Source organism: Mobula hypostoma, chromosome 9 (assembly GCF_963921235.1).
Source record: "Mobula hypostoma chromosome 9, sMobHyp1.1, whole genome shotgun sequence".
Lineage (NCBI taxonomy): Eukaryota > Metazoa > Chordata > Chondrichthyes > Myliobatiformes > Myliobatidae > Mobula > Mobula hypostoma.
In genome coordinates, this window is record NC_086105.1 from 54,488,998 (window position 1) to 54,511,306 (window position 22,309).

General features: G+C 42.5%; 1 protein-coding gene across 4 annotated transcripts in view; it reads left to right on the top strand.

Annotated features, from left to right (window-relative positions):
- LOC134351729 (aldo-keto reductase family 1 member D1-like) overlaps nt 1-22,309 on the top strand; it is a 78,579-nt gene that overhangs the window by 26,466 nt on the left and 29,804 nt on the right. For all 4 annotated transcript variants that reach the window (XM_063058312.1, XM_063058311.1, XM_063058313.1 and 1 more), the window contains exons 4-5: nt 3,501-3,617; nt 21,537-21,614. In XM_063058312.1, coding sequence (XP_062914382.1) covers nt 3,501-3,617; nt 21,537-21,614 — 195 coding nt within the window. The remainder of the gene's footprint in view (nt 1-3,500; nt 3,618-21,536; nt 21,615-22,309) is intronic.

Below are 22,309 nucleotides of genomic sequence, written 5' to 3' on the forward strand. Positions count from 1 at the left end.
TTGACTGCCATGGCCCACACACTCCTGTTTCGGGTCAAGTGGATCAATTCATTAGTATTCATTTCCAGTTCTCTGGCTGCTGTCTCCATCATCATTTGTCTTTGTCTTCCTCTTGCTTTCTTCCCTTCGATCTTTCCCATAATTACCGTGCATTCTAACTCATCTTTCCTAATCACGTCCATTGAAGTTACGTTGCCTTTTCATGATCTCATACATTATTTCTCTTTTTGTGTTTGCTCTGTTCATGACATCCTCATTAGATATTCGTTTCATCCATGATTTTTTTTGCATCCTCCTCAAAAACCACATCTCTGCTGCTACAATTCATTTTCTCATGTTACTAGATATTGTCCAACATTCTGAGCCATATAACATAACTGGATAAACGTAACATTTCAGTACTCTGAACCAGGTTGTCATGCCTAGTTTAGTGTTGGTCAGTATACTCTTCATTCTCGTAAAGGTGTCTTTTGCCAACCCTATTCTTCTTTTGATGTCCATGTCGCACCTGCCATCTGATGTCACCCAGCTTCCTAAGTAGCAAAAGTTCTGTACTTGTTTTATGTCTTCCCCGTTTATTCTCATCCTGCAGATAGGATTCTCCTTCTTTTTGGATATCACCATACATTCCGTCTTTTTGCAATTGATAGATAGACCCATTTTTGCACTTTCTTCAACAATTATATCTATTAAGTTTTGTAGTTCTTCCTCCATACTTGCAATTAACACAGTGTCATCTGCGTATCTGAAATTATTGATGTTTTCACCGCCAACTTTGATTCCCCAAGATGCCTCTTATTTTTTTGTAGTATTGTTTCACTGTACACATTAAACAAATCAGGGGAGAAAACACACCCTTGTCTAATGCCTTTCTTGATTTTCATAAACTGACTCACTTCTCCATCTATTCTCACAGCAGCAGTTGGTTCCCATTACAGATTTCTGATTAGGCGGAGGTCTTTCGAATCTAGATCTAGTCTAGAGTTTCCTGTAATATTTCAAATAACTTATTGTGCTTCACTTTATCAAATGCTTTTGTGTCGTCGATAAAACAAACAAAGAAATCTTTTTGCATCTGAATAGCTCATTCTGATAGTATCCCTAACATCAATACTGCGTTTCTTGTACCTTTGTCTTTCACAAAACCACATTGCTCTTTACCTATTTCAGCTTGTATCTTACTTTTAGCTCTCGTCATCAGAATTCTTAGAAGTATCTTCGTGATATGACTCATTAAACGTATGGTCCTATGTAATTCACATTCTATTGCTCCAGGTTTACCATCATGGGAATTAATGAAGTTCGTCGGACAGGTGCTGGAACATGTCAGAATAGAAATAAAACACTTAATTTATTCTTGTGGAACATCCCATACTAATGGAGTAGGAATTCTTATGGATGAAAACATGGCAAAAAGTGTTTTTAGGACATTGGGCAATATCAGAAAGAGTGCTCCTTGTTAGATTCAGAGGACAACCATTCGATTTAGCAATTATGCAGGTATATGCACCAACAATAGATGGAACAAATGAGGACATAGATAAATTCTATGAAGAGCTTGAACAAGCAAAGAATGGATGCAAATCTCAAGATATTGTTATTGTATTGGGAGATCTAAATGCTAAAGTAGGACAAGGTGCTGATGGAAATACCATAGGAAAATTTGGACTAGGGGAAAGAAATGAGAGAGGTGAGAAGCGAGTAGAATGGTGCAAGATGAATAATCAGGTCACCATGAATACCTACTTTAAGAACCATTCAAGACACTTGTGGACCTGGAAAAGTCCAGGTGATAACACCAGAAATCAAGTTGACTTTATTACTATAAACCAAAGATTTAGAAGCTCAGTGACTCAATGCAAAACATATCCAGGTGCAGACTGTGATAGTGACCATAACCCAGTAATATGTCATGTAAAAGTAAAACTTAAAAAACTAAAGAAGCGAAAACTTGAACAATCCCTTGACTACTCGCAATTAATTAAAGAAGAAAACTTAAGACAAAAATTTACAACTGAAGTAAGGAATAGATTTCAAAGTCTAGAAATAGAATCTGTTGAAGATGATAGCAATCATATAAAAATGAAGTTTAACTCTCTAAGGGATGCCTTAGTAGAATCAGCAAAGTCAGTGATTCCTAAAAAAGGAAAAAGCACAAAGAATAAATGGATGACAGATGAAATCAAAAATCTAATTGAAGAAAGGAGACAGAAGAAAGCAAATCCTATAGAATATAAGTCCTTAGATAAAAAAGTTAAAAGCTTATGTCAAAAAGCCAAAGAAGAATCGTTAAACCAGGAACGTGAGCAAATAGAAAGAATCCCTATTACTGATCCAAAAAGGTTACATCAACAAATCAAGAATGTCACTGGTAAAAAGCTCCTCTGTTCTTCAGATGGATGTTTGAAAGCAAAGGATGATACCATTATCATGGAAAAAGATGAGATTATGAACAGGTGGACTGAGTATGTTCAGGAATTGTTTGAAGACAATCGAGGCGAAACACCAGAAATTAAGAAGAACATTGAAGGTCCAAATATTTTAAAATCTGAAGTTCATAATGCAATGAATAAGATGAAGAAAGGAAAGGCAGCAGGTCCTGATGAATTAGGAATAGAACAAATTATTACCCTTGAAGATTATGTCCCAACCTAAGAGTCTTTTAAATGTCCCTAATGTATCTGTCTCTACCACCACCCCTGGTGGTGCATTTCACACACTCAGCACTCTGCATCTCCCCAAAACTTTCCTCCACTCACCTTAAACTGATTTCCTCTGGTATTGGCAATTGCAGTCCTAGAGAGGAGGTGCTGGCTATCCAATATCTATGTTTCTCATAATCTTAATACAACTCCATCATCCTCCTTCACTCCAAAGAAAAATGCCCTAGCTTGTTCAACCTCTCCTCATAAGATATGTTCTCTAATGCAGGTAGCATCCTGGTAAAAAAAAAAATACATCTAAGCAACACGTTCAAAATGCTGGAGGAGCTTAGCAGGCTAGGCAGCATCTATGGGAAAGAATAAACAGTTTACATTTCGGGCTGAGTTGGCTCATTAGATCCACCTCTTTGAATATTCCTGGTCTGAAGTATCAATTTCCAGCAGCGTGCCAGCTTATTAGCTTATGAATCAAACATGACTCCGTGACTCAAAAAAGTCAACAGTTGAATTTCAGGTCATGAAGGGTGTCATCCTGAAGGGTCAACCCTATATTTCTCTCCACATTTGCTGCCTGACCTGTTGAGTTCCTTCAGCCATTTGTATGTTGCACCAGATTCCGGTACCTGCAGTCTCTCAGTTTTCTGTGATTCAGACATTGTATATTTACCATGTGCATGTTCCCCCTTCTCCCACAACACAGGAGCCCATACAGCCTTTAGGCTCGTCCTGAGATTCAGCCATGAACACAGCTACAGCATATATGCATAATGAAGATAAGAAGTCCTGGATAAGCTGATTCAGATTGCTTTTCTAATATCAAGCTTGTCTAACTTACAGCTTTGGAGCACATTCCATCCCCCAGAGTTGGTAAGGCCTGCCCTGGAAAAGTCTCTTAGACTCCTGAAGTTTGATTACATTGACCTGTACATTATTGAGCTGCCGCTAACCTTTAAGGTGAGATCTTGAAATCTATAGTGCTGTCTAAAGAAGTTGCTTTTTCATCTTCCTCTTCAGATCTCTGTCCCCTTTTCGCTGGCTATCTTTATCAGCTTCAGACTGAGTCAGATTTACTTATCACATATATGTCAAAACATACGGTGAAATGCATTATTAGTGCTAACACCCAATACTCATAGTGATGTGCTGGTGCAGCCCACAAGTATTGCCACATCTTCTGGCACCAACTTGGTATGCCCATCAATGCTCAGCAGAACAGAGCACACAACAAGCAACAAAACAACAACAACCTCCCTCCCACCCACACACGTGGACAGCCCTCCAGGTCTTCAGTCTGCAGTCTTTAGCCATCAGGCAATGATTTCCAGACTTTCAAGCCTTGATCCTCAACATTGATCCCTAGGCTAGCCGACAACAGAATCGCAAATTCCAGGCTCGATCTCCAAGTATGCCAACTAACCGACCCACATCACCTCATGCGTCCTGCTCGCAAGGGCATGCGCCAGTCTGGGACAGCCCACAGATGTCTTCTGCCCCATGTCCACCACACTGGCCTTCACCTAAATATTCCTTCTTCACGTGAAAGCATAGGTTGTGAAGCTCGCACTGGACCTTAAATGTGCCCTCAGCTGCGATTCCCTCCCCCCCCCCCCGTTTCTACAGTGCTGCTCCATGGGTCTTAAACCTGGGACATTGCGAGTGGGCGGAGTCCATGGATTCAGCAAAGGTGGGTTTTAGTGTAAAATATTAGATTAGATTAGATTATGAGGACACTCAGTCCTCATTAATTGTCATTTAGAAATGCATGCATTAAGAAATGATACTATGTTCCTCCAGTATGATATCACAGAAACACAGGACAGACCAAAACTAAAACTGACAAAAACCACGTAATTATAACATATAGTTATAACAGTGCAAAGCAATACCGTAATTTGATAAAGAACAGACCATTGTCATGGTAAAAAAAAGTCCCGATAGCCCATCATCTCACGCAGGCGGTAGAGGGGAGAAACTCTCCCTGCCATGAACCTCCAGCGCCGCAATCTTGTCGATGTAGCACCCTGGAAGCACCTGACCACAGCCGACTCTGAGTCCATCTGAAAACTTCGAGCCTCCAACACCAAGCACCGAGCACCATCTCTGCCGAGCGCTTCAACCCCGCCCCAGCTGCCGAGCAACAAGCAAAGCCGAGGACTCGGGACCTTCCCCTCCAGAGATTCTCGATCAAACAGTAGCAGCGGCAGCGAAACAGGCATTTCAGAAGTTTCACCAGATGTCCCTCCGTGCTCTCACGTCTGTCTCCATCAAATCAGGATTGTGCACGGCACCCTACTTGACAGATAACAGATATTCAGCTGTGTCGCACCGCCATCATCTTTATGTGGCATATTCAAAATTGAACGACTGAGTTGGTCACACAACCTACAAGATTAGTGTCAATGGCTGTTTCATGGCACTCCATTTTGTACAGCTCCACAACCAACTTTTGAACTGAGGAATAACATACCTGGGTTACAAAGGGTTTTTACGTCTACTCATAAGACAATTTTCTCCGTAAGTCAGAAAATACACAGAATTACTTGATAAAGTTATACAATCAGAATCAAAATCAGGTTTACTATCACTGACAAGAGAAAATCTGCAGATGCTGGAAATCCAAGCAATGCACATAAAATGCTGGAGGAGCTTAGCAGGTCAGGCAACATCAGTGGGAAAGGGAAAACAGTTGACTATACTCTTTTCCATGCTGTGTACATACATCTACTGATGCCTCCGGACACATTTTCAGTGATGTTCCTGGAATCATCGGGTGTTTCGGGTCTTTCAACATCATACACCCTCCTCCAGGTGATCCAGCCGGGGCTGATCAGACCCCATCTTGTGTCCAGATGGCTAGCTACTTATGACTCCATGGCTCCCCTCTTTTGAGCCACAGCCATCTTGAGGCCCTCTCTGCCACATTGGTGGTACTGCGGATGGCCCTCCTCTTCCTCTCTCCCTCGATGCCCAAAATGCTGAAGGCTCTGGCTAAGGAATGGGCTGCGAATCTCCTACATCCAACCTCCACTGGGAGACACCTCGCTCTCCATCCAGCCTGCTGACGCTTGCTGACCAGTCCTCAAAGGCCTCTGCCAAGCGATCTTCCCATGGGACTGTCAGCTCCAGCAGCACCACTTGCTTAGTAGACTCAGACACAAGGACAATGTCTGATCGCAGGGTGGTGGCTGCGATATGGTCAGGGAACTTCAGCTGCCATTTGAGGTCCACCAACAGCTGCCAGTCCCTTGCAGACGTCAGGATACCTGACCTTTTGGCGGGTATTGGCTGCTCCCCAGTTCTGACAAAGGCAATGGTCTGCTTGGAGGGTCGGGACCGCTTTGCCCACTCAACACCTGCACTGATGGCTTCAGCGATGGTCTTCAGGACCTGATCATGCCTCCATTGGTACTGTCCCTCACCAATTGCCCTTGCGCAGCCGCTGAAGATGTGCTCCAGGGTTCCTCACTTGGAGCACAGTGGGCACGCAGATGACTCTGCCTTGCCCCATGTGTGCAGGTTTGATGGGCTTGGAAGCACATCGTACACTGCCTGGATGAGAAATTGGATGCGGTGTTGTTTGGCTTTACAAAGATCAGCCCAGGTCACTTGCCTCTCAACCGCATTCTCCCATCTTGTCCAAGCTCCCTGTTGCTTCATTCCCACCGCCTTGCAGGCTCTCATCTCCTCCACTACTGCTCTCACCTCCTCCTGAACTAGACAACGCCTTTCCTTCCCTCTGGTGTCCATTTGGGGAGCTGGAAAGGATCCTAGCCCAGCTCAGCCTCGTGTGACCACTCCCACCAGCCTCCTGTGACGCAGCCTCGCCTCTGCTTCCTGAACAGCTTCCTCTGCCCTCCACTTCCTGCCAGTCCTCTCTTGGATCCCTGCTCTAGCCACCTTCGGGTCACTTGAGTCCCTATACTGTAGCACTTCTCTGGCTCTTGTTACCTTGAGTTCTTCCTCAAAGGATTTGAAGGGCAGTTGCAGTTTGTTGTGGTGTTCATAGAATGCTTACTGAGTTCCTCCGGCACGTACGCGTGAAATTTGTTGTTTTATGGCAATAGTACATTGCAATACATAAAAAATACTATAAGTTACAGTAAGAAGTACATTTTAAAAACTAGTGCAAAATGGGAGCAAGTTAGTAAGGTAGTGTTCATAGATTCATGGACCATTCAGAAATCAAAGCTCAAAATAAAATTTATTATCAGAGTACATGCATGTCACCACATACAATCCTAGATTCTTTTACTGTGGGCATACTTAGCAAATCTGCAGAACAAATGTACAAACCCCAATTCCAGAAAAGTTGGGATATTTTCCAAAATGCAATAAAAACAAAAATCTGTGATATGTTAATTCACGTGAACCTTTATTTAACTGACAAAAGTACAAAGAAAGATTTTCTATAGTTTTACTGACCAACTTAATTGTATTTTGTAAACATACACAAACTTAGAATTTAGAGAGGAGTTTCAGAGCCCATCCAGCTAAACTGGGAACGAGATTGAATCAATTTAAATGCTGTACCGATTTGGAGAGGTGGAGTACAGCTGCAGCCATGGGCTGGGCAGTGAGGTCTAGACCCGTTGCATATCACTGCGGCAGGGCCCAGGTCCTAGTGCGTAGTATGACCCAGTGTTCGGACAATTTATGTTACATCATTTCACTGACTGTTCTATTTATTATAAGTTATTATAAATTACTATGATTGCACATTTAGGTGGAGACCTAATGTAAAGATTTTTACTCCTCATGTATGTGAAGGATGTAAGAAACAAAGTCAATTCAATTTAAATGCCGACCCTGATAGACTAGAAGGGCAGGGTGTCGGGACAGGCGATAAGGGTTGCACTGCTTCTTTCTTTCTTTCTTTCTTTTTAAATCTTTTTATTGAGTAAGTATACAAAAAAGGTAAGCCATATAAACATTAATACAATGTTAAAGTATAATAAAATTCCAAAAGATAACAATACCAAAAAGAAAATACTACAAACAATGTAATTTAAGCATAAGAAACCAAAATAACATAATAGTATACTAGATTTTATATATATCAATAGAAAAAAAGAAAAAAAAACCCCAAAAAAAAAACCCACCGTGCAACTAACTAAAAGCAAAGCAAAGCAATGGGCTAACTTGAAACCAAACAGAGTTAAACTTAAAATCACGTCCTCAATCCCGACCTCCATTAAAACAGTGAAAAAAAAAACAAGAAGGGTAAATATTACATTAAATGAAAATATCGAATAAAAGGTCCCCAAATCTGTTCAAATTTAAATGAAGAATCATGAAGGTTACTTCTAATTTTCTCCAGATTCAAACATAAAATCGTCTGAGAAAACCAAAAAAAGGTAGTTGGAGCATTAAGCTCTTTCCAATGTTGTAAAATACATCTTTTCGCCATTAAAGTAAGAAATGCAATCATTCTACGGGCTGAAGGGGAAAGATTACTAGAAATTTTAGGTAGTCCAAAGATAGCAGTAATAGGGTGAGGAGAGATATCTATATTTAATACCTTAGAAATAATATTGAAAATATCTCTCCAAAAAGTTTCCAAAGTAGGGCAAGACCAAAACATATGAGTTAAAGAGGCTATCTGCCCCGAACATCTATCACAGAAAGGATTAATATGCGAGTAAAAACGCGCTAACTTATCTTTGGACATATGTGCTCTATGCACCACTTTAAATTGAATTAGGGAATGTTTAGCACAAATAGAGGAAGTATTAACTAATTGTAAAATCTGCCCCCAATCATCCACAGAAATGGTAAGCCCCAATTCCTGTTCCCAATCTACCCTAATCTTATCAAATGGAGCTTTCCTGAGTTTCATAATAATATTATAAATCATAGCCGATGCACCTTTCTGACATGGATTAAGGTTAATTATCGAATCTAAAATATATATAGGAGGAAGCATTGGAAAGGAAGGAAGTATAGTACTTAGAAAATTTCTAACTTGTAAATATCTAAAAAAATGTATTCTTGATAGGTTATATTTATTAGATAATTGTTCAAAAGACATAAGGGAACCATCTAAAAATAAATCCAAAAACTGTAAAATACCCTTAGTCTTCCAAGTTTGAAAAGCGCGATCCGTAAAAGAGGGAGGAAAAAATGTTACCTAAAATAGGAATCGCTAACCCGAATTGATTAAGATCAAAAAATTTTCTGAATTGAAACCAAATACGCAAAGCATATTTAACGATCGGGTTAGAGACCTGCTTAAGGCGTTTCGAATCAAAAGGAAGAGATGAACCTAAAATAGAACCAAGTGTATAACCCTGAACAGATTGTAATTCCAATGCTACCCATCTAGGAATAGATAGTATATCCCGGTCAAGTAACCAAAATTTCATATGTCGAATATTAATAGCCCAATAATAAAATCTAAAGTTAGGTAATGCTAAACCTCCATCTCTCTTAGCTTTCTGTAAATGTATTTTACCCAGTCTCGGATTCTTATTCTGCCAAATAAATGAAGAAATTTTAGAGTCGACTTTATCAAAAAAAGATTTAGGAACGAAAATTGGTAATGCCTGAAACACATATAAAAATTTTGGCAAAAAAAACATCTTAACTGCATTAATACGACCAATCAAAGTTAAATATAAAGGAAACCATTTAGATGAAAGTTGAGTAATATGGTCTATTAATGGTAAAAAGTTAGTCTTAAATAAATCTTTATGTTTACAAGTAATTTTAATCCCAAGATATGAAAGGTAATTATTAATCAATTTAAATGGAAATTTATAATATAAGGGAAGATGTTTATTAATCGGAAAAAGTTCACTCTTACTAAGATTTAATTTATAACCTGAGAAAAGACCAAATTGTGCTAATAACTCTAAAACAGCAGGAATAGATCTCTCAGGATTAGAAATATATAAAAGTAAATCATCAGCATAGAGTGATAATTTATGGGACTTTAATCCCCGAGTTATCCCAGTAATATTTGAAGATTCTCGAATAGCAATTGCAAGAGGTTCTAATGCAATATCAAATAATAGGGGACTAAGAGGACAGCCTTGTCGAGTACCACGAAAGAGAGGAAAAAAAGGTGAGTTTAAAGAGTTAGTACGAACCGAGGCTACAGGGGAGTGATATAACAGTTTAATCCAGGATATAAATTTCAGGCTAAAATTAAACATTTCAAGCACCTTAAATAAATAAGGCCATTCTACTCTATCAAAAGCTTTCTCGGCATCTAAAGAAATAACACACTCAGGAACATTTTGTGAGGGAGTATAAACGATATTTAACAATGTACGAATATTATAAAAAGAGTAACGACCTTTAATAAAACCCGTTTGGTCTTCCGAAATAATAGAAGGAAGTACTTTTTCTAGTCTATTTGCTAATAACTTAGAAAAGACTTTAGAATCAACATTTAATAAAGATATTGGTCTATAAGATGCACATTGAGCAGGGTCTTTATCCTTCTTTAGTATTAAAGAAATTGATGCTCTATTAAAAGATTCCGGAAGTTTACCAAGTTTCAAAGAAGCCTCAAAAACCTTATAGAGCCAGGGAATCAATAAAGAAGCAAAACATTTATAAAATTCAACGGTAAACCCATCAGGGCCAGGAGCTTTCCCCAGATTCATAGAAAAAATAACATTCTTAATCTCATCCATTGTAATGGAAGTATCTAATAAAGAAGACATATCCTGTGAAATCTGAGGAAAGTCTAACTTATCTAGAAAATCATTCATATATTTAGAATCTCGAGGAGACTCTGATTGATATAAAGAAAAATAAAAATCACAAAAGGTTTGATTAATCCCCACATGATCCAATATCAATCGATCATTTTGGTTATAAATCTGATTGATTTGAGATTTAACATAATTAGATTTCAATTGATTAGCCAGCAGCTTGCCAATTTTATCACTGTGAACATAAAAATCACTTCTTGTTTTCTTTAATTGGTTTACAATCGAGGACGAGAGTAGTAAACTGTGTTCCATTTGAAGTTCAGTTCTTTGTTTGTATAGCTCCTCAGAAGGAGCCATAACATATTTCTTATCAATTTCTTTAATCTTGTCCACAATTGCCATCTCCTCCTGCTTCTGTTTCTTCCTCAAAGCAACGGAATACGAAATAATCTGACCCCGAATATAGGCTTTAAAAGTGTCCCAAAGAGTGTTAACCGAAATATCTTCTGTATGGTTAATTATAAAAAAAAGCTCAATCTGTTCATTCATAAAATTAACAAAGTCCGAGTCCTGAAGCAACAGCGAATTAAAACGCCATTGTCTATTGTTTGGTATATTGGCCATAATTTTAATAGAAAGCTTAAGTGGAGCATGATCCGAAATGGTTATAGAATCATAATCACATTTAATCACTGAAGGAATGAGACGAGAATCAATAAAAAAATAATCAATTCTTGAATAGGAATGATGAACATGTGAAAAAAAGGAAAAATCTTTTTCCTGAGGATGCAGAAAACGCCAAATATCCGTCGACCCAGAATCAGTAAGGAAAAAATTAATCAAATTCGCAGATTTATTAGGTAAAGTCCGTAAAGGAGCTGAACGGTCCAAAGCTGGAGATAAACAGGTATTAAGATCTCCGCCCCAAATCAATGAAAACTCGTTCAAATTCGGAAACTGATCAAACAATGATTTATAAAATTCCGGACAATCCATATTAGGAGCATAAACATTAACCAAAACTACTTTTTTATTAAATAGTAAACCACTAACCAATAAAAATCTACCATTCGGATCAGAGATAATATCCTGTTGTATAAAAGTAACTGAGGAATCTATAAAAATAGAGACGCCTCGAATCTTAGCATTGGAGTTCGAATGAAATTGTTGTCCCTTCCAGAATTTGAAAAAACGTAGTCTGTCCCCCCTCCGTACATGGGTCTCTTGTAAAAATAAAATTTGTGCTTTAAGTCTCCGGAACACTTTAAAAACTTTTTTTCTTTTAATAGGATGATTAAGACCATTAGTATTCCAGGAGACAAAATTAATAATAGACTCCATAAATCCTAAAGTCAACCCACAACAGGGAGGATTGACAATAGGCGCGACCCACAAACCCGGAGAGGGAACAGAACATACAAAAGATACCGGGGAAAAGGACGCAACCAGTACTTCAATAATGTATATAGCCCAAAGAAAAACAAACTAAAACGTGAAGCCCCTCCCGCCACCCCCCAGCCCAAGACCCCAAGGCAAAATCTAAAGCAGACCCGCCAGAAAGAAGCAAGCGCTAAAACTACCCCCATGACTTCCGGTATACGCTCCCTAAAAAAAAGGTATAAATATGAAAAGGATCAGCTAATTGTAAAACAATAAAAAAATAAGTAAAAAAAAGTTAGCTCAATTAGAATACACACAGAACAGAACAAAAGCCGGAAAATATATATTAAAAAAAAACCACAATAAACCTCAAACTCATGAATAGACACAGCAACAAAAAAAATAGGATTATTAACATAAAGTGATTATAAAAAGCAAAACAGAATAAAATTTAAACAAAAACTACAAAATTTAAGGCCGCACAGGAAATACGTAAGATGACAAAAGGGAAGTAACCACCCAGAATCCCCTGGGAAAAGAAAGAAATGACGCAGTTAAAAAGAAAGTTTAGTAGCCATATTAAGAAATCGAAAGTAAACTTTTCTGCCCAAATAGGGCACAGAAAAGTTAAAACCAACCAATTCACAGCCTCCGATCGACGGAGAAAATTAAAAAGAAAGCAATTAAGATGTTGGAGATGAAAGTTGATCCAGATAACTCTGGGCATCCAATGGAGAATCAAAAAAACGAAGGGCTCCATCTGACATGCGAATCCTTAGACGTGCAGGGTACAGCAGCGCTGGTCTTAAATCCCTCTTATAGAATTCCGACATCACGGATCTGTAACGGACCCGTTGGTCCCAGATTGGTTTACTGAAATCTTCCACGAATCGGAACTTAAGATCCGAAAAATCAATGAAACCTTTAGATCGAGCAAATCGAAACAGTCTCTCCTTGTCTTGAAAGTAATGAAAACGTAAAATAACATGCCTAGGTCTATCTGACCTAGACGAGTATGATGGGATTCTGTGAACACGATCCAGTAGCGGTGGTTGGTCAGGAAATACAGTAGGGAATGCATCTTTTAAAAGTTGGGAGAAATATTTCATGGGGTTGTTACCTTCAGCGGCTTCCCTCACGCCCATCATTCGTAAATTCTGCCGTCGCATTCTAGATTCCAAGTCAGAGTTTTTAAAAGTCAAAAAGTCAAGTTTCTTCTTCATTACATTAATTGTTTCTTCGATTTTCCCCATCTTAAGCTCACTTTGTTGCGCGAATTTTTGAAGATCAGATATAGCCGACTGATGTTCCGCAATACATGTTTGCATCTTATCAATTAAACCGGCAATTTTCTGGAAATTAGTTGAGATTTCCGTATGAATCAGGTCTTTAACAGGGCCTGCAATTTCCGCACGAATCATCTCCCTAACAGAGGTTGAAATTTCCCTCTGAATTAACTCCGCTATCGCTTTCAAAGTCACCGGTGATTCAGTCGGAGGGAGATCCGTAGCTTTCGGTTTAACCGGAGGTTTACCATCCTTGCCGTCTTTCTCGTTCTTAGACATAGCAGATCTAAGTTCCATCCAGTTGTCGGAGAATTCAGTTTAATTCAAAGTATTGTAAGAGTTGATGCCTTAATGGTTAATTAAAGTATAGCTGACCATAGAGAAAAAAAACTCAGAGGTAATGGAGCGAGTCAAGAACGCGACTTCACTCCATGAGCGCTACCGGAAGTCTCGCACTGCTTCTGATCATCTTCTGCAATGTTTATTTCTCACTCCATGACATGGAGGCCGTGATTCTGCTCCAGCTGCTATGCGCTTTGTGCTTGTGAGCTTTGTGGCAATTTTCCCCGACAGGTGATGAACTAAGACTGAGGCTATAGGCCCACTCCAGCTGGTCAGGCTCTGGGTCTATGCACTCAATCTGGTTCGGAATGCTGTTGCTTGTTTTTATTGTTTGCATGATTTGTGTTTTTTTCCCTCTTTCTCTGTGCAGTGGGTGTTGGTCTTTTTTTAGATTGGGTTCTTTCGGGTTCCTTGCTTTGTGGCTGCCTGTAAGCAGGCGAATCTCAAGGTTGTATAATTTATATAAATCTACCTTAAGTTCTTTGAAAGGCTATGGACACCGTGGCCACCCAGAACTTCCTGTTCTCTATCACAGAGGTGTTAGACAACAGCAAGAGGAAGAGCCTCCAGCCCTGGATTGGCTGATTCATTGACTCGAATAAAACTAGCAGATGTGACGGCTTACTGGCTGAGTTGTACTTGGCTCCAAAATGGACTTTGGAGACCTAATCAAGAATTGGATCCAACTGCTCTACACATACATCTGTAGCGCAATCCAAATCAATGGGTGGAAACGGATAGCTTCCCCATCAAATCTGGAGTCAGGCAGGGTTCTCCCCGTTTTGCTTGTGTGCTGCATAGGACCCTGTACCAAAGCCATCAGGAAGGACAAAAGCATATGAGGGGTGATGTTGTCAGGCAACGGAGGAACGTCAATCCTCCTTGTACATGAACAATGCCACTGTCTACTGCTCGGATCTGAGGTCAATTTGAGTTGGCATCAAGGGCCAGAGTTAACCGCATGGAGAGTGAGGCCATGATCGTCGACAGCTGGGAATCTGAAGTGTGCAACTAGAATTGGCTAGAGTGGACTGGGAAGGTAAAACATAAATTGGGACTGCGGGAAGGCACTCCCTATCAATGACTGGGAAGAAGCTGGTCATCAGGTGTGAGGTGATCTCAGGGTAGTTGTACTTGGTGCAGGTATGGGCCCATCCCCTGCTTCTCCAGCTTGAGAATCACCAGAACTGTCTTCAGGCTCACCTGAGGATCTAAGAATGGAGCAGGTCACACAGGCCACACTAATCCCTGGAGAACGGCAGCAAAAACGTACCCAATACTGCCATAGACCTTTGTGTGTGGTTGCATCAGGCCGTGTATGGAACTTAAATACGTAGAAAACAAGTACTACCACATACCAAGGTGCTATCTGTCCCCAGTGTTGCAAAGGATGGGTCTGGCCTAATTGCGGCACAACATCCCAGTCAGCTGGTCGTTGCCACACTATCTGTCCTTCGTGGAAAAGTTCTTCCAGTCCAACACCTTTAACCACAAGTTCATCAAGCAGTGGTCAGCACAGCACGTTTTGCAGACACTTCAGAAGAAGGACTTGATGGAAACAGTGGGGCAATTCCCTGATCAGACTGTCCAAACCATCTGGCAGAATGCCTCATCACCAGACCCCACTAACAGGAACCAAGACCTTTCCTGGCTGGCAGTGTTGACCATTCATCAATGAAGCTAGTTATGAAACTCACTACGCAACACTTAATTAATCAAACTCGCACCTTACTGTCTCTGCGCAGACGGCGAAGTAACTATGTTAACCCTGGGCCAACAATTTAGAACATGACTTCTACTGTTCCTCTGTACCAATACACACTCAGACCACTATTCCAATTTATAACACCAAAATAGGGGATCTCCTATTGGCCAGACAATCGATCCTTCTTCTCCCAGCCCCTGGTGTGGGGTTCTTCCAGAGATGGTGAATCTCTGAAGTTATCACTATCTTGTATCTGAAAACCTCTGTTTTGATATTCATTGCTTACCATTTCAAATGTTGCATTTTAGTGTTATTGGCTAAGGGTCATCTGAATGACCTTTAACACCTTCTTATTGGCTCTGGTCCAAACCAGATTCCATTTATTGCCCTTCTTCTGCAAATGACAACTGATAGCTAGTAATTTATGCTCTTTGTTTTAAATCAGTTATAAAGCCAGTAACTAGTTTGAATCAATCAGGGCAGACACAGATCCCAACAGTCACAAACCTGATGTTATATCCAACCACAAACCTGATGTTATATCCAACCAAAGAACACCTCACAAATAACTTCTTATTTGGAAATAACCTCTAGTCCATCAGATTTCCTTGAGCATCATTGTGTCTACTTTAAAACACCAAAAGCCAAGCAACTCTGATTCACAAAATGGAGGATGTAGAGCAGCTGTACAAAATGGCAGCCTCCATTCCTTTGACCCCATGAACAAAGAATTGGTTTGTCTGCTTCTACTGTCCTTGATCCATTTGAGTTTGACTTCTTCTTCCATATTTTAATTCTTCCATGGCTAACTGCGGTGAGAGAGGTCTCCCTGTAAGCCCAGAGCATCACTCTCACCATGCGCTGTCCACGGGATAACAGCAGTGGGGAACTGACCTCACCTCGTTGCGGACTGTGAATCTATGAAGACAGTGTGGAGAAAGATGTAAGGGCCGAGCAGTTGAGTGACAGAGGACTCTCTCATCCACGAGCTGTTTCATTGGAGACAAACATCAAGTGCTGCTGGCACATCATCAACTTAGTGAAAGACGCATTTGGTCTGCCTGAAAGTTGTTGGTCAGCCAGGATATCGAGATGTCCATGGAGGAATGCTGCCAACTGGCACATTCCAAGTTGCAGCAGTATCTGTATGTGTGTGTGTATACATGTAACTGAGTGTGCAGTGTGTGTCCATGTACCTGTGTATATATACAAATTAGGGGCGTGTGTGTGTGTGTATGTGGATTTATGAACATTTGGAGAGGCATAATATGATTAGGAGTAGTCAGCATGGCTTTGTCAAAGGCAGGTCATGCCTTACCAGCCTGATTGAATTTTTTGAGGATGCGATTAAACACATTGATGAAGGTAGAGCAGTAAATGTAGTGTTTATGGATTTTAGCAAGGCATTTGATAAGGTACCCCATGCAAGGCTTATTGAGAAAGTAAGGAGGTATGGGATCCATGGGGTCCTTGCTTTGTGGATCCAGAATTGGCTTGCCCACAGAAGGTAAAGAGTGGTTGTAGATGGGTCATATTCTACATGGAGTTCGGTGACCAGTGGTGTGCCTCAGGGATCTGTTCTGGGTCCCCTTCTCTTTGTGATTTTTATAAATGACCTGGATGAGGAAGTGGAGGAATCGGTTAGTAAATTTGCTGATGACACAAAGGTTGGGGGTGTTGTGCATAGTGTAGAGTGCTGTCAGAGGTTACAGTTGGACAGTGATAGGGTGCAAAACTGGGCTGAGAAGTGGCAGATGGAGTTCACCCCAGGTAAGTATGAGGTGGTACTGTCACGGTCCGGTCCATGGACTCTGGACTTTGGGTCTTCCGGCTGTCCCTTGTTTCAGTTGGGCTTAATCATAGGCCCCTGATGCTCGTCTTGGGGCTGGGAATATAAGTGACCCTGGGTTCAAGTGTGGTTGCTGGTTCATCTCGTCAGTATCCCATCCTCGCCTCTGTTGGGCAAGTCAGGCCATCTTTCCCATTACCCTGCGATGGATCTGTCCCTTCCTGTTCTTGCCTCCATGGGGTAAGTCAGGCCTTCTTTGCCGTTACCCCGAGGCTGGACTGTTCCCTTCCCTTCTCCTTCCTTCTGCAGCCTTACCCAGCAACCTTATCAAGTTCTATCACCGGAGTGAGACCGGAGCCTTGCTGTGTCAAGATAAGGAACTGTCTATCGTTGAGTTGAAACTGCCTCTGTGTCCACACCTGCGCTAGGTAGGTTCGGCCGTTTGCCACTACCTAGTGTTGGGTACCGTCTCTGTGTCCATGCCTTTGCTAGGTAGGTCTGGCCATTTGCCGCTACCTAATGTTGGGAGCCGTCTCGTCATGTTCAGCATTCTGTGTAGAATCCCAGCCCTAAGTCCAGTTCCCAAGGAGGGGTCCCGGCTCTGTGTTCCATGTCCCGGTGTTCCTGTCTCTCAAGTCCAAAGCTCCGTGTTACCGTGCTCTAGACCAAGGCTCTGTGCTCCTATCCTCCCCAAGACCAAGGCTCTGTGTTCTGCATTCCTGTCGTCCCGAGTCCAAGGTTCCGAGATTCCTGTCATTCCAAGTCCAAGGCTCGGGTGTTCCTGAGTACCAAGTCAAGGTTTGTGTTCTTGTTCTGCCCCTGTGGCCCCGTCCAGTCCTGGAGTCCAAGCCCGAGTCAAGACCCAGGTTCTGGGTCCTTGTCCAGTCTCTGGCTCGGAGTCCGAACCCAAGCCTCGTCATGTCCTCGCCTCAAAGAACCCAAGCCTCGTCATGTCCTCACCTTGAAGAACCCAAGCCTCGTCATGTCCTTGCATCGAAGAACCCAAGCTTTGTCATGTCCTCGCCTCAAAGAACCCAGGCCATGTCCAGTCCTGTAGCCATGTCATGTCCTCGCCTAGTTCCGGGGACAAGCCCAAGTCAAGACCCAGGTTCTGGGTCCTTGTCCAGTCTCCAGCTTGGAGTCCAAGCCCAGACTCCTAGTTCCCAGTTCCTTGTCCTGGTCCCGCTTGCCTAGCCAATGCCCTAGCCCTAGTCTGTGTTCTTGTCCCAGCTCTCTAGTCAAGTCCTGTTCCTAGTACTTCAGTGTCTGTGTCTTGCACTTAGGTCTGCTCCCAGCGCCCCCGCCCCTCCTTTTATGACAGGAGCATTTTGGTAGGTCAAATATGATGGCAGAATATAGTATTAATGGTAAGACTCTTGGCAGTGTGGAGGATCAGAAGGATCTTGGGGTCCGAGTCCATAGGACACTCAAAGCTGCTGTGCAGGTTGACTGTGTGGTTAAGGTATACGGTGCATTGGCCTTCATCAATCGTGGGATTGAGTTTAGGAGCCAAGAGATAACATTACAGCTAGATAGAAACCTGGTCAGACCCCACTTGGAGTACTGTGCTCAGTTCTGGTCACCTCACTACAGGAAGGATGTGGAAACTATAGAAAGAGTGTAGAGGAGATTTACAAGGATGTTGTCCGGATTGGGGAGCATGTCTTATGAGAACAGGTTGAGTGAACTTGGCCAGTCTCCTTGGAGCAGTGGAGGATAAGAGGTGATCTGATGGACGTTTATAAGTTGATGAGAGGCATTGATCATGTGGATAGTCAGAGGCTTTTTTCCCAGGGCTGAAATGGTTAACAGGAGAAGGCACAGTTTTAAGGTGCTTGGAAGTAGGTACACAGGAGATGTCAGGGGTAAGTTTTTTACGCAGGGATAGTGAGTGTGTGGAATGGGCTGCTGGTCGACTGTGGTGGAGGGGGATATGATAGGGTCTTTTAAGAGACTCCTGGAGAGGTACATGGAGGTTAGAAAAATAGAAGGCTATGGGTAACAGACAGACAGACATACTTTATTGATTCTGAGGGAAATTGGGTTTCGTAACAGTTGCACCAATCAGGAATAGAGTATAAATATAGCAATATAAAACCATAAATAATTAAATATGTAAATTATGCCAGATGGAAATAAGTCCAGGACCAGCCTACTGGTTCAGGGTGTCTGACTCTCCAAGGGAGGAGTTGTAAAGTTTGATGGCCCCAGGCAGGAATGACTTCCTATGACGCTCAGTATTGCAGCTCGGTGGAATGAGTCTCTGGCTGAATGTACTCCTGTGCCTAACCAGTACGTTATGTGGTGGATGGGTGACATTGTCCAAGATGGCATGCAACTTGGACAGCATCCTCTTTTCAGACACCACCGTCAGAGAGTCCAGTTCCATCCCCACAGCATCACTGGCCTTACGAATGAGTTTGTTGGTTCTGTTGGTGTCTGCTACCCTCAGCCTGCTGCCCCAACACACAACAGCAAACATGATAGCACTGGCCACCACAGACTCGTAAAACGTTTTCTGCATCATCCGGCAGATGTTAAAGGACCTCAGTCTCCTCAGGAAATAGAGATGGCTCCGACTCTTCTTGTAGACAGCCTCAGTGTTCTTTGACCAGTCCAGTTTATTGTCAATTCATATCCCCAGGTATTTGTAGTCCTCCACCATGTCCACACTGACCCCCTGGATGGAAACGGGTCACCGGTACCTTAGCTCTCCTCAGGTCTACCACCAGCTCCTTAGTCTTCTTCACATTAAGCTGCAGATAATTCTGCTCACACCATGTGACAAAGTTTCCCACCGTAGCCCTGGGTGATTTCTAAGGTAGGGACATGTTCGGCGCCTCCTTGTGGGCTGAAGGGCCTGTATTGTGCTGTAGGTTTTCTGTGTTTCTATGAAACAGCTAAAAGCCTGGCACTCTATGTAGCTATTCCTGCCCTTGAGCCATTAATCTGTGTGATGGCCACAACATCGTAGCTCCAAGTACTGATCTATGCTCTAAGCTCATCCACTTAATTCATGATACTCCTTGCATTAAAATAGACATATCTCAAACCATCAGTCTGAGCACATTCCTTTCCTATCACCTGCCTATCCTCCCTCTCACACTGCCTACAAATTTTCTCTGTTTGTGAGCCAACTGCCCCTTCCTCCGTCTCTCCATTTCGGTTCCCAACCCCCAGCAATTCTAGTTTATAGTCTCCCCAATAGCCTTAGCAAACCTCCCTGCCATGATATTGGTCCCCCTCGGATTCAAGTGCAACCCGTCCTTTTTGTACAGGTCACGCCTGCCCCAGAAGAGGTCCCAATGATCCAGAAATCTGAATCCCTGCCTCCTGCTCCAATCACTCAGCCACGCATTTATCTTCCCCCTCATTCTATTCCTATACTCACTGTCACGTGGCACAGGCAGTAATCCCAAGATTACCACCTTTGAGGTCCTGCTTCTCAACTTCCTTCCTAACTCCCTGTAGTCTGCTTTCAGGACCTCCTCCCTATTCCTGCCTATGTCATTGGTACCAATATGTACCACGACCTCTGGCTGTTCACCTTCTCATTTCAAGATATCGTAGATGCAATCAGAAACATCTCAGACCCTGGCACCCGGGAGGCAAACTACCATTCGTGTTTCTTTCCTACATCCACAGAATCGCCTGTCTGTCCCCCTAACTATAGAGTTGTTTTAGAGCTCCCTGCCATTGAGCTAACACCTCACACCACAGCAGCAGGTGTTCAAAGCCTATTCTGCAATACAAGGAATCCTCAATCCCAGAGGCTTCCCAAGGGAAGGAAAATATATCGAGCACTCATTAGACCACTTCTGACATTTTCTTGGAGACATGGCCTGAAAACAGTATTTGGGCCCTTACTTTAGGAAAAAATACAAAACATTTTACCACCCTGATACCCGGTATGAGCAGGTTGTGAGGAAAGAGTTAAACATAGCATTTATCCACCAGAGTTGGGAACACTAAGGGGCAATTTAACTGCAACATTCAAGGTGCCAAGGCGTCCTGAAAGACCGGGTTCAGACAGCATGTTTTTCCTTGAGAGAGAACTGGAAGGTTGCTGCGCAAAAACTCATTGAGGTCACTCATTCACTTGACAGAAAATTTTTTCTCTTCAGAGGATCGTGCACCCTGGGAACTCACTCCCTCCACACGAGCGACACGGTAGTGTTGCGGTTAGCACAGAACTTTACAGCGCCTGCCAGCGATTGACGACCAATTCCCGCCACTGCCTGTGAAGAGTTTGTATGTTCTCCCCGTGGCCGTGGGGGTTTCCTCCTCTAGCTCCGGTTTCCCCACGCACTCCAAAGGCATATGTTTAGGGTTAAATTGTGGGCATACTACGTTGCTGCTGGAAGTAAGGCAACACTTGTGGGCTGTCTACCACTATCCTCACTGACTTGATTTGATGCAAACAGCACATTTCACTTTATGTTTTGATGTACTTGTGACACACAAAGTTAGTCTTTATCCTCAGAGTGAATATGTTTAAGGCAGAGGTAGGTACGATAAACAGGCGGGGGGGGTGGGGTCCCTACACACAGAGAGGCATACAGAGCTGAGATTACGATCAGATAAACGGCTGTTTTGTTTAATGGAGTTGATTTGTGTATCCTACTCCAGCTTCTAATTCATGTTTGTACATATGCTGCCTGATGTCCATTTGCTTCACGTCTTGTAAACCTTTGTGTGTACCTTTTCCAGCCTGGGGATGTGATTTATCCACAAGATGAAAATGGGAAGTATTTGTATCACCAGACAGACCTGTGCGCCACCTGGGAGGTAAGGTCAGGGAAGCCTAAGCGTCAGGCAACTTGCGGTTCTGTTGCGTGCAGAGTGGAAAGTCTCGGCAGAACAGTCACCCAGTCAGTTTCTGATTTCTCGCTGTAGGCGGGGTCACACTGCAAGTAGTGAATGCAGCATAATAAATTGACAGAAACGCTGGTGTAGTCCCCCCGGGCCACCCTCAGGGTCGCTCGGCTCGCTGTCGTCCAGGGAAACAGCCTCGGCCCCGCCAAACTGGATAATTCGTTTGTGTGGATGCTGTGTGATGTACCCCACCCCGCCCAAATAACAGACAATACACCAGATACGATTAAATGAGTTACAGTTTATAGATATTACTGGAACTATATAATTAAGAGAGAATAAAATATAAAAGGAAAATAAAAGGCGGCACACTTATCAAAGTTCAATCTCTTCGTGCACAAAACGGTTGGAGCTCAAGAACCTTCTTCTTCACCCTGCGACCCCTCGGACCACCTCGACTGGCCACCTGAGACCAACAACGGTGGTCGACCAGACGCTCCACACGAGTCCGTCTCCGTCTCCTCACCGAACGCCCTCCTCGGGGTCCAACCCCGTTAGCGGACATCACAGCACCTCGTCCATCCTCTGTCTTGCTCTCCCGCCTTCTGCCCCAAAACCCCGCACATACAGTATCTTCAAATAAACCAAAAACGTAACAACTATCCCAA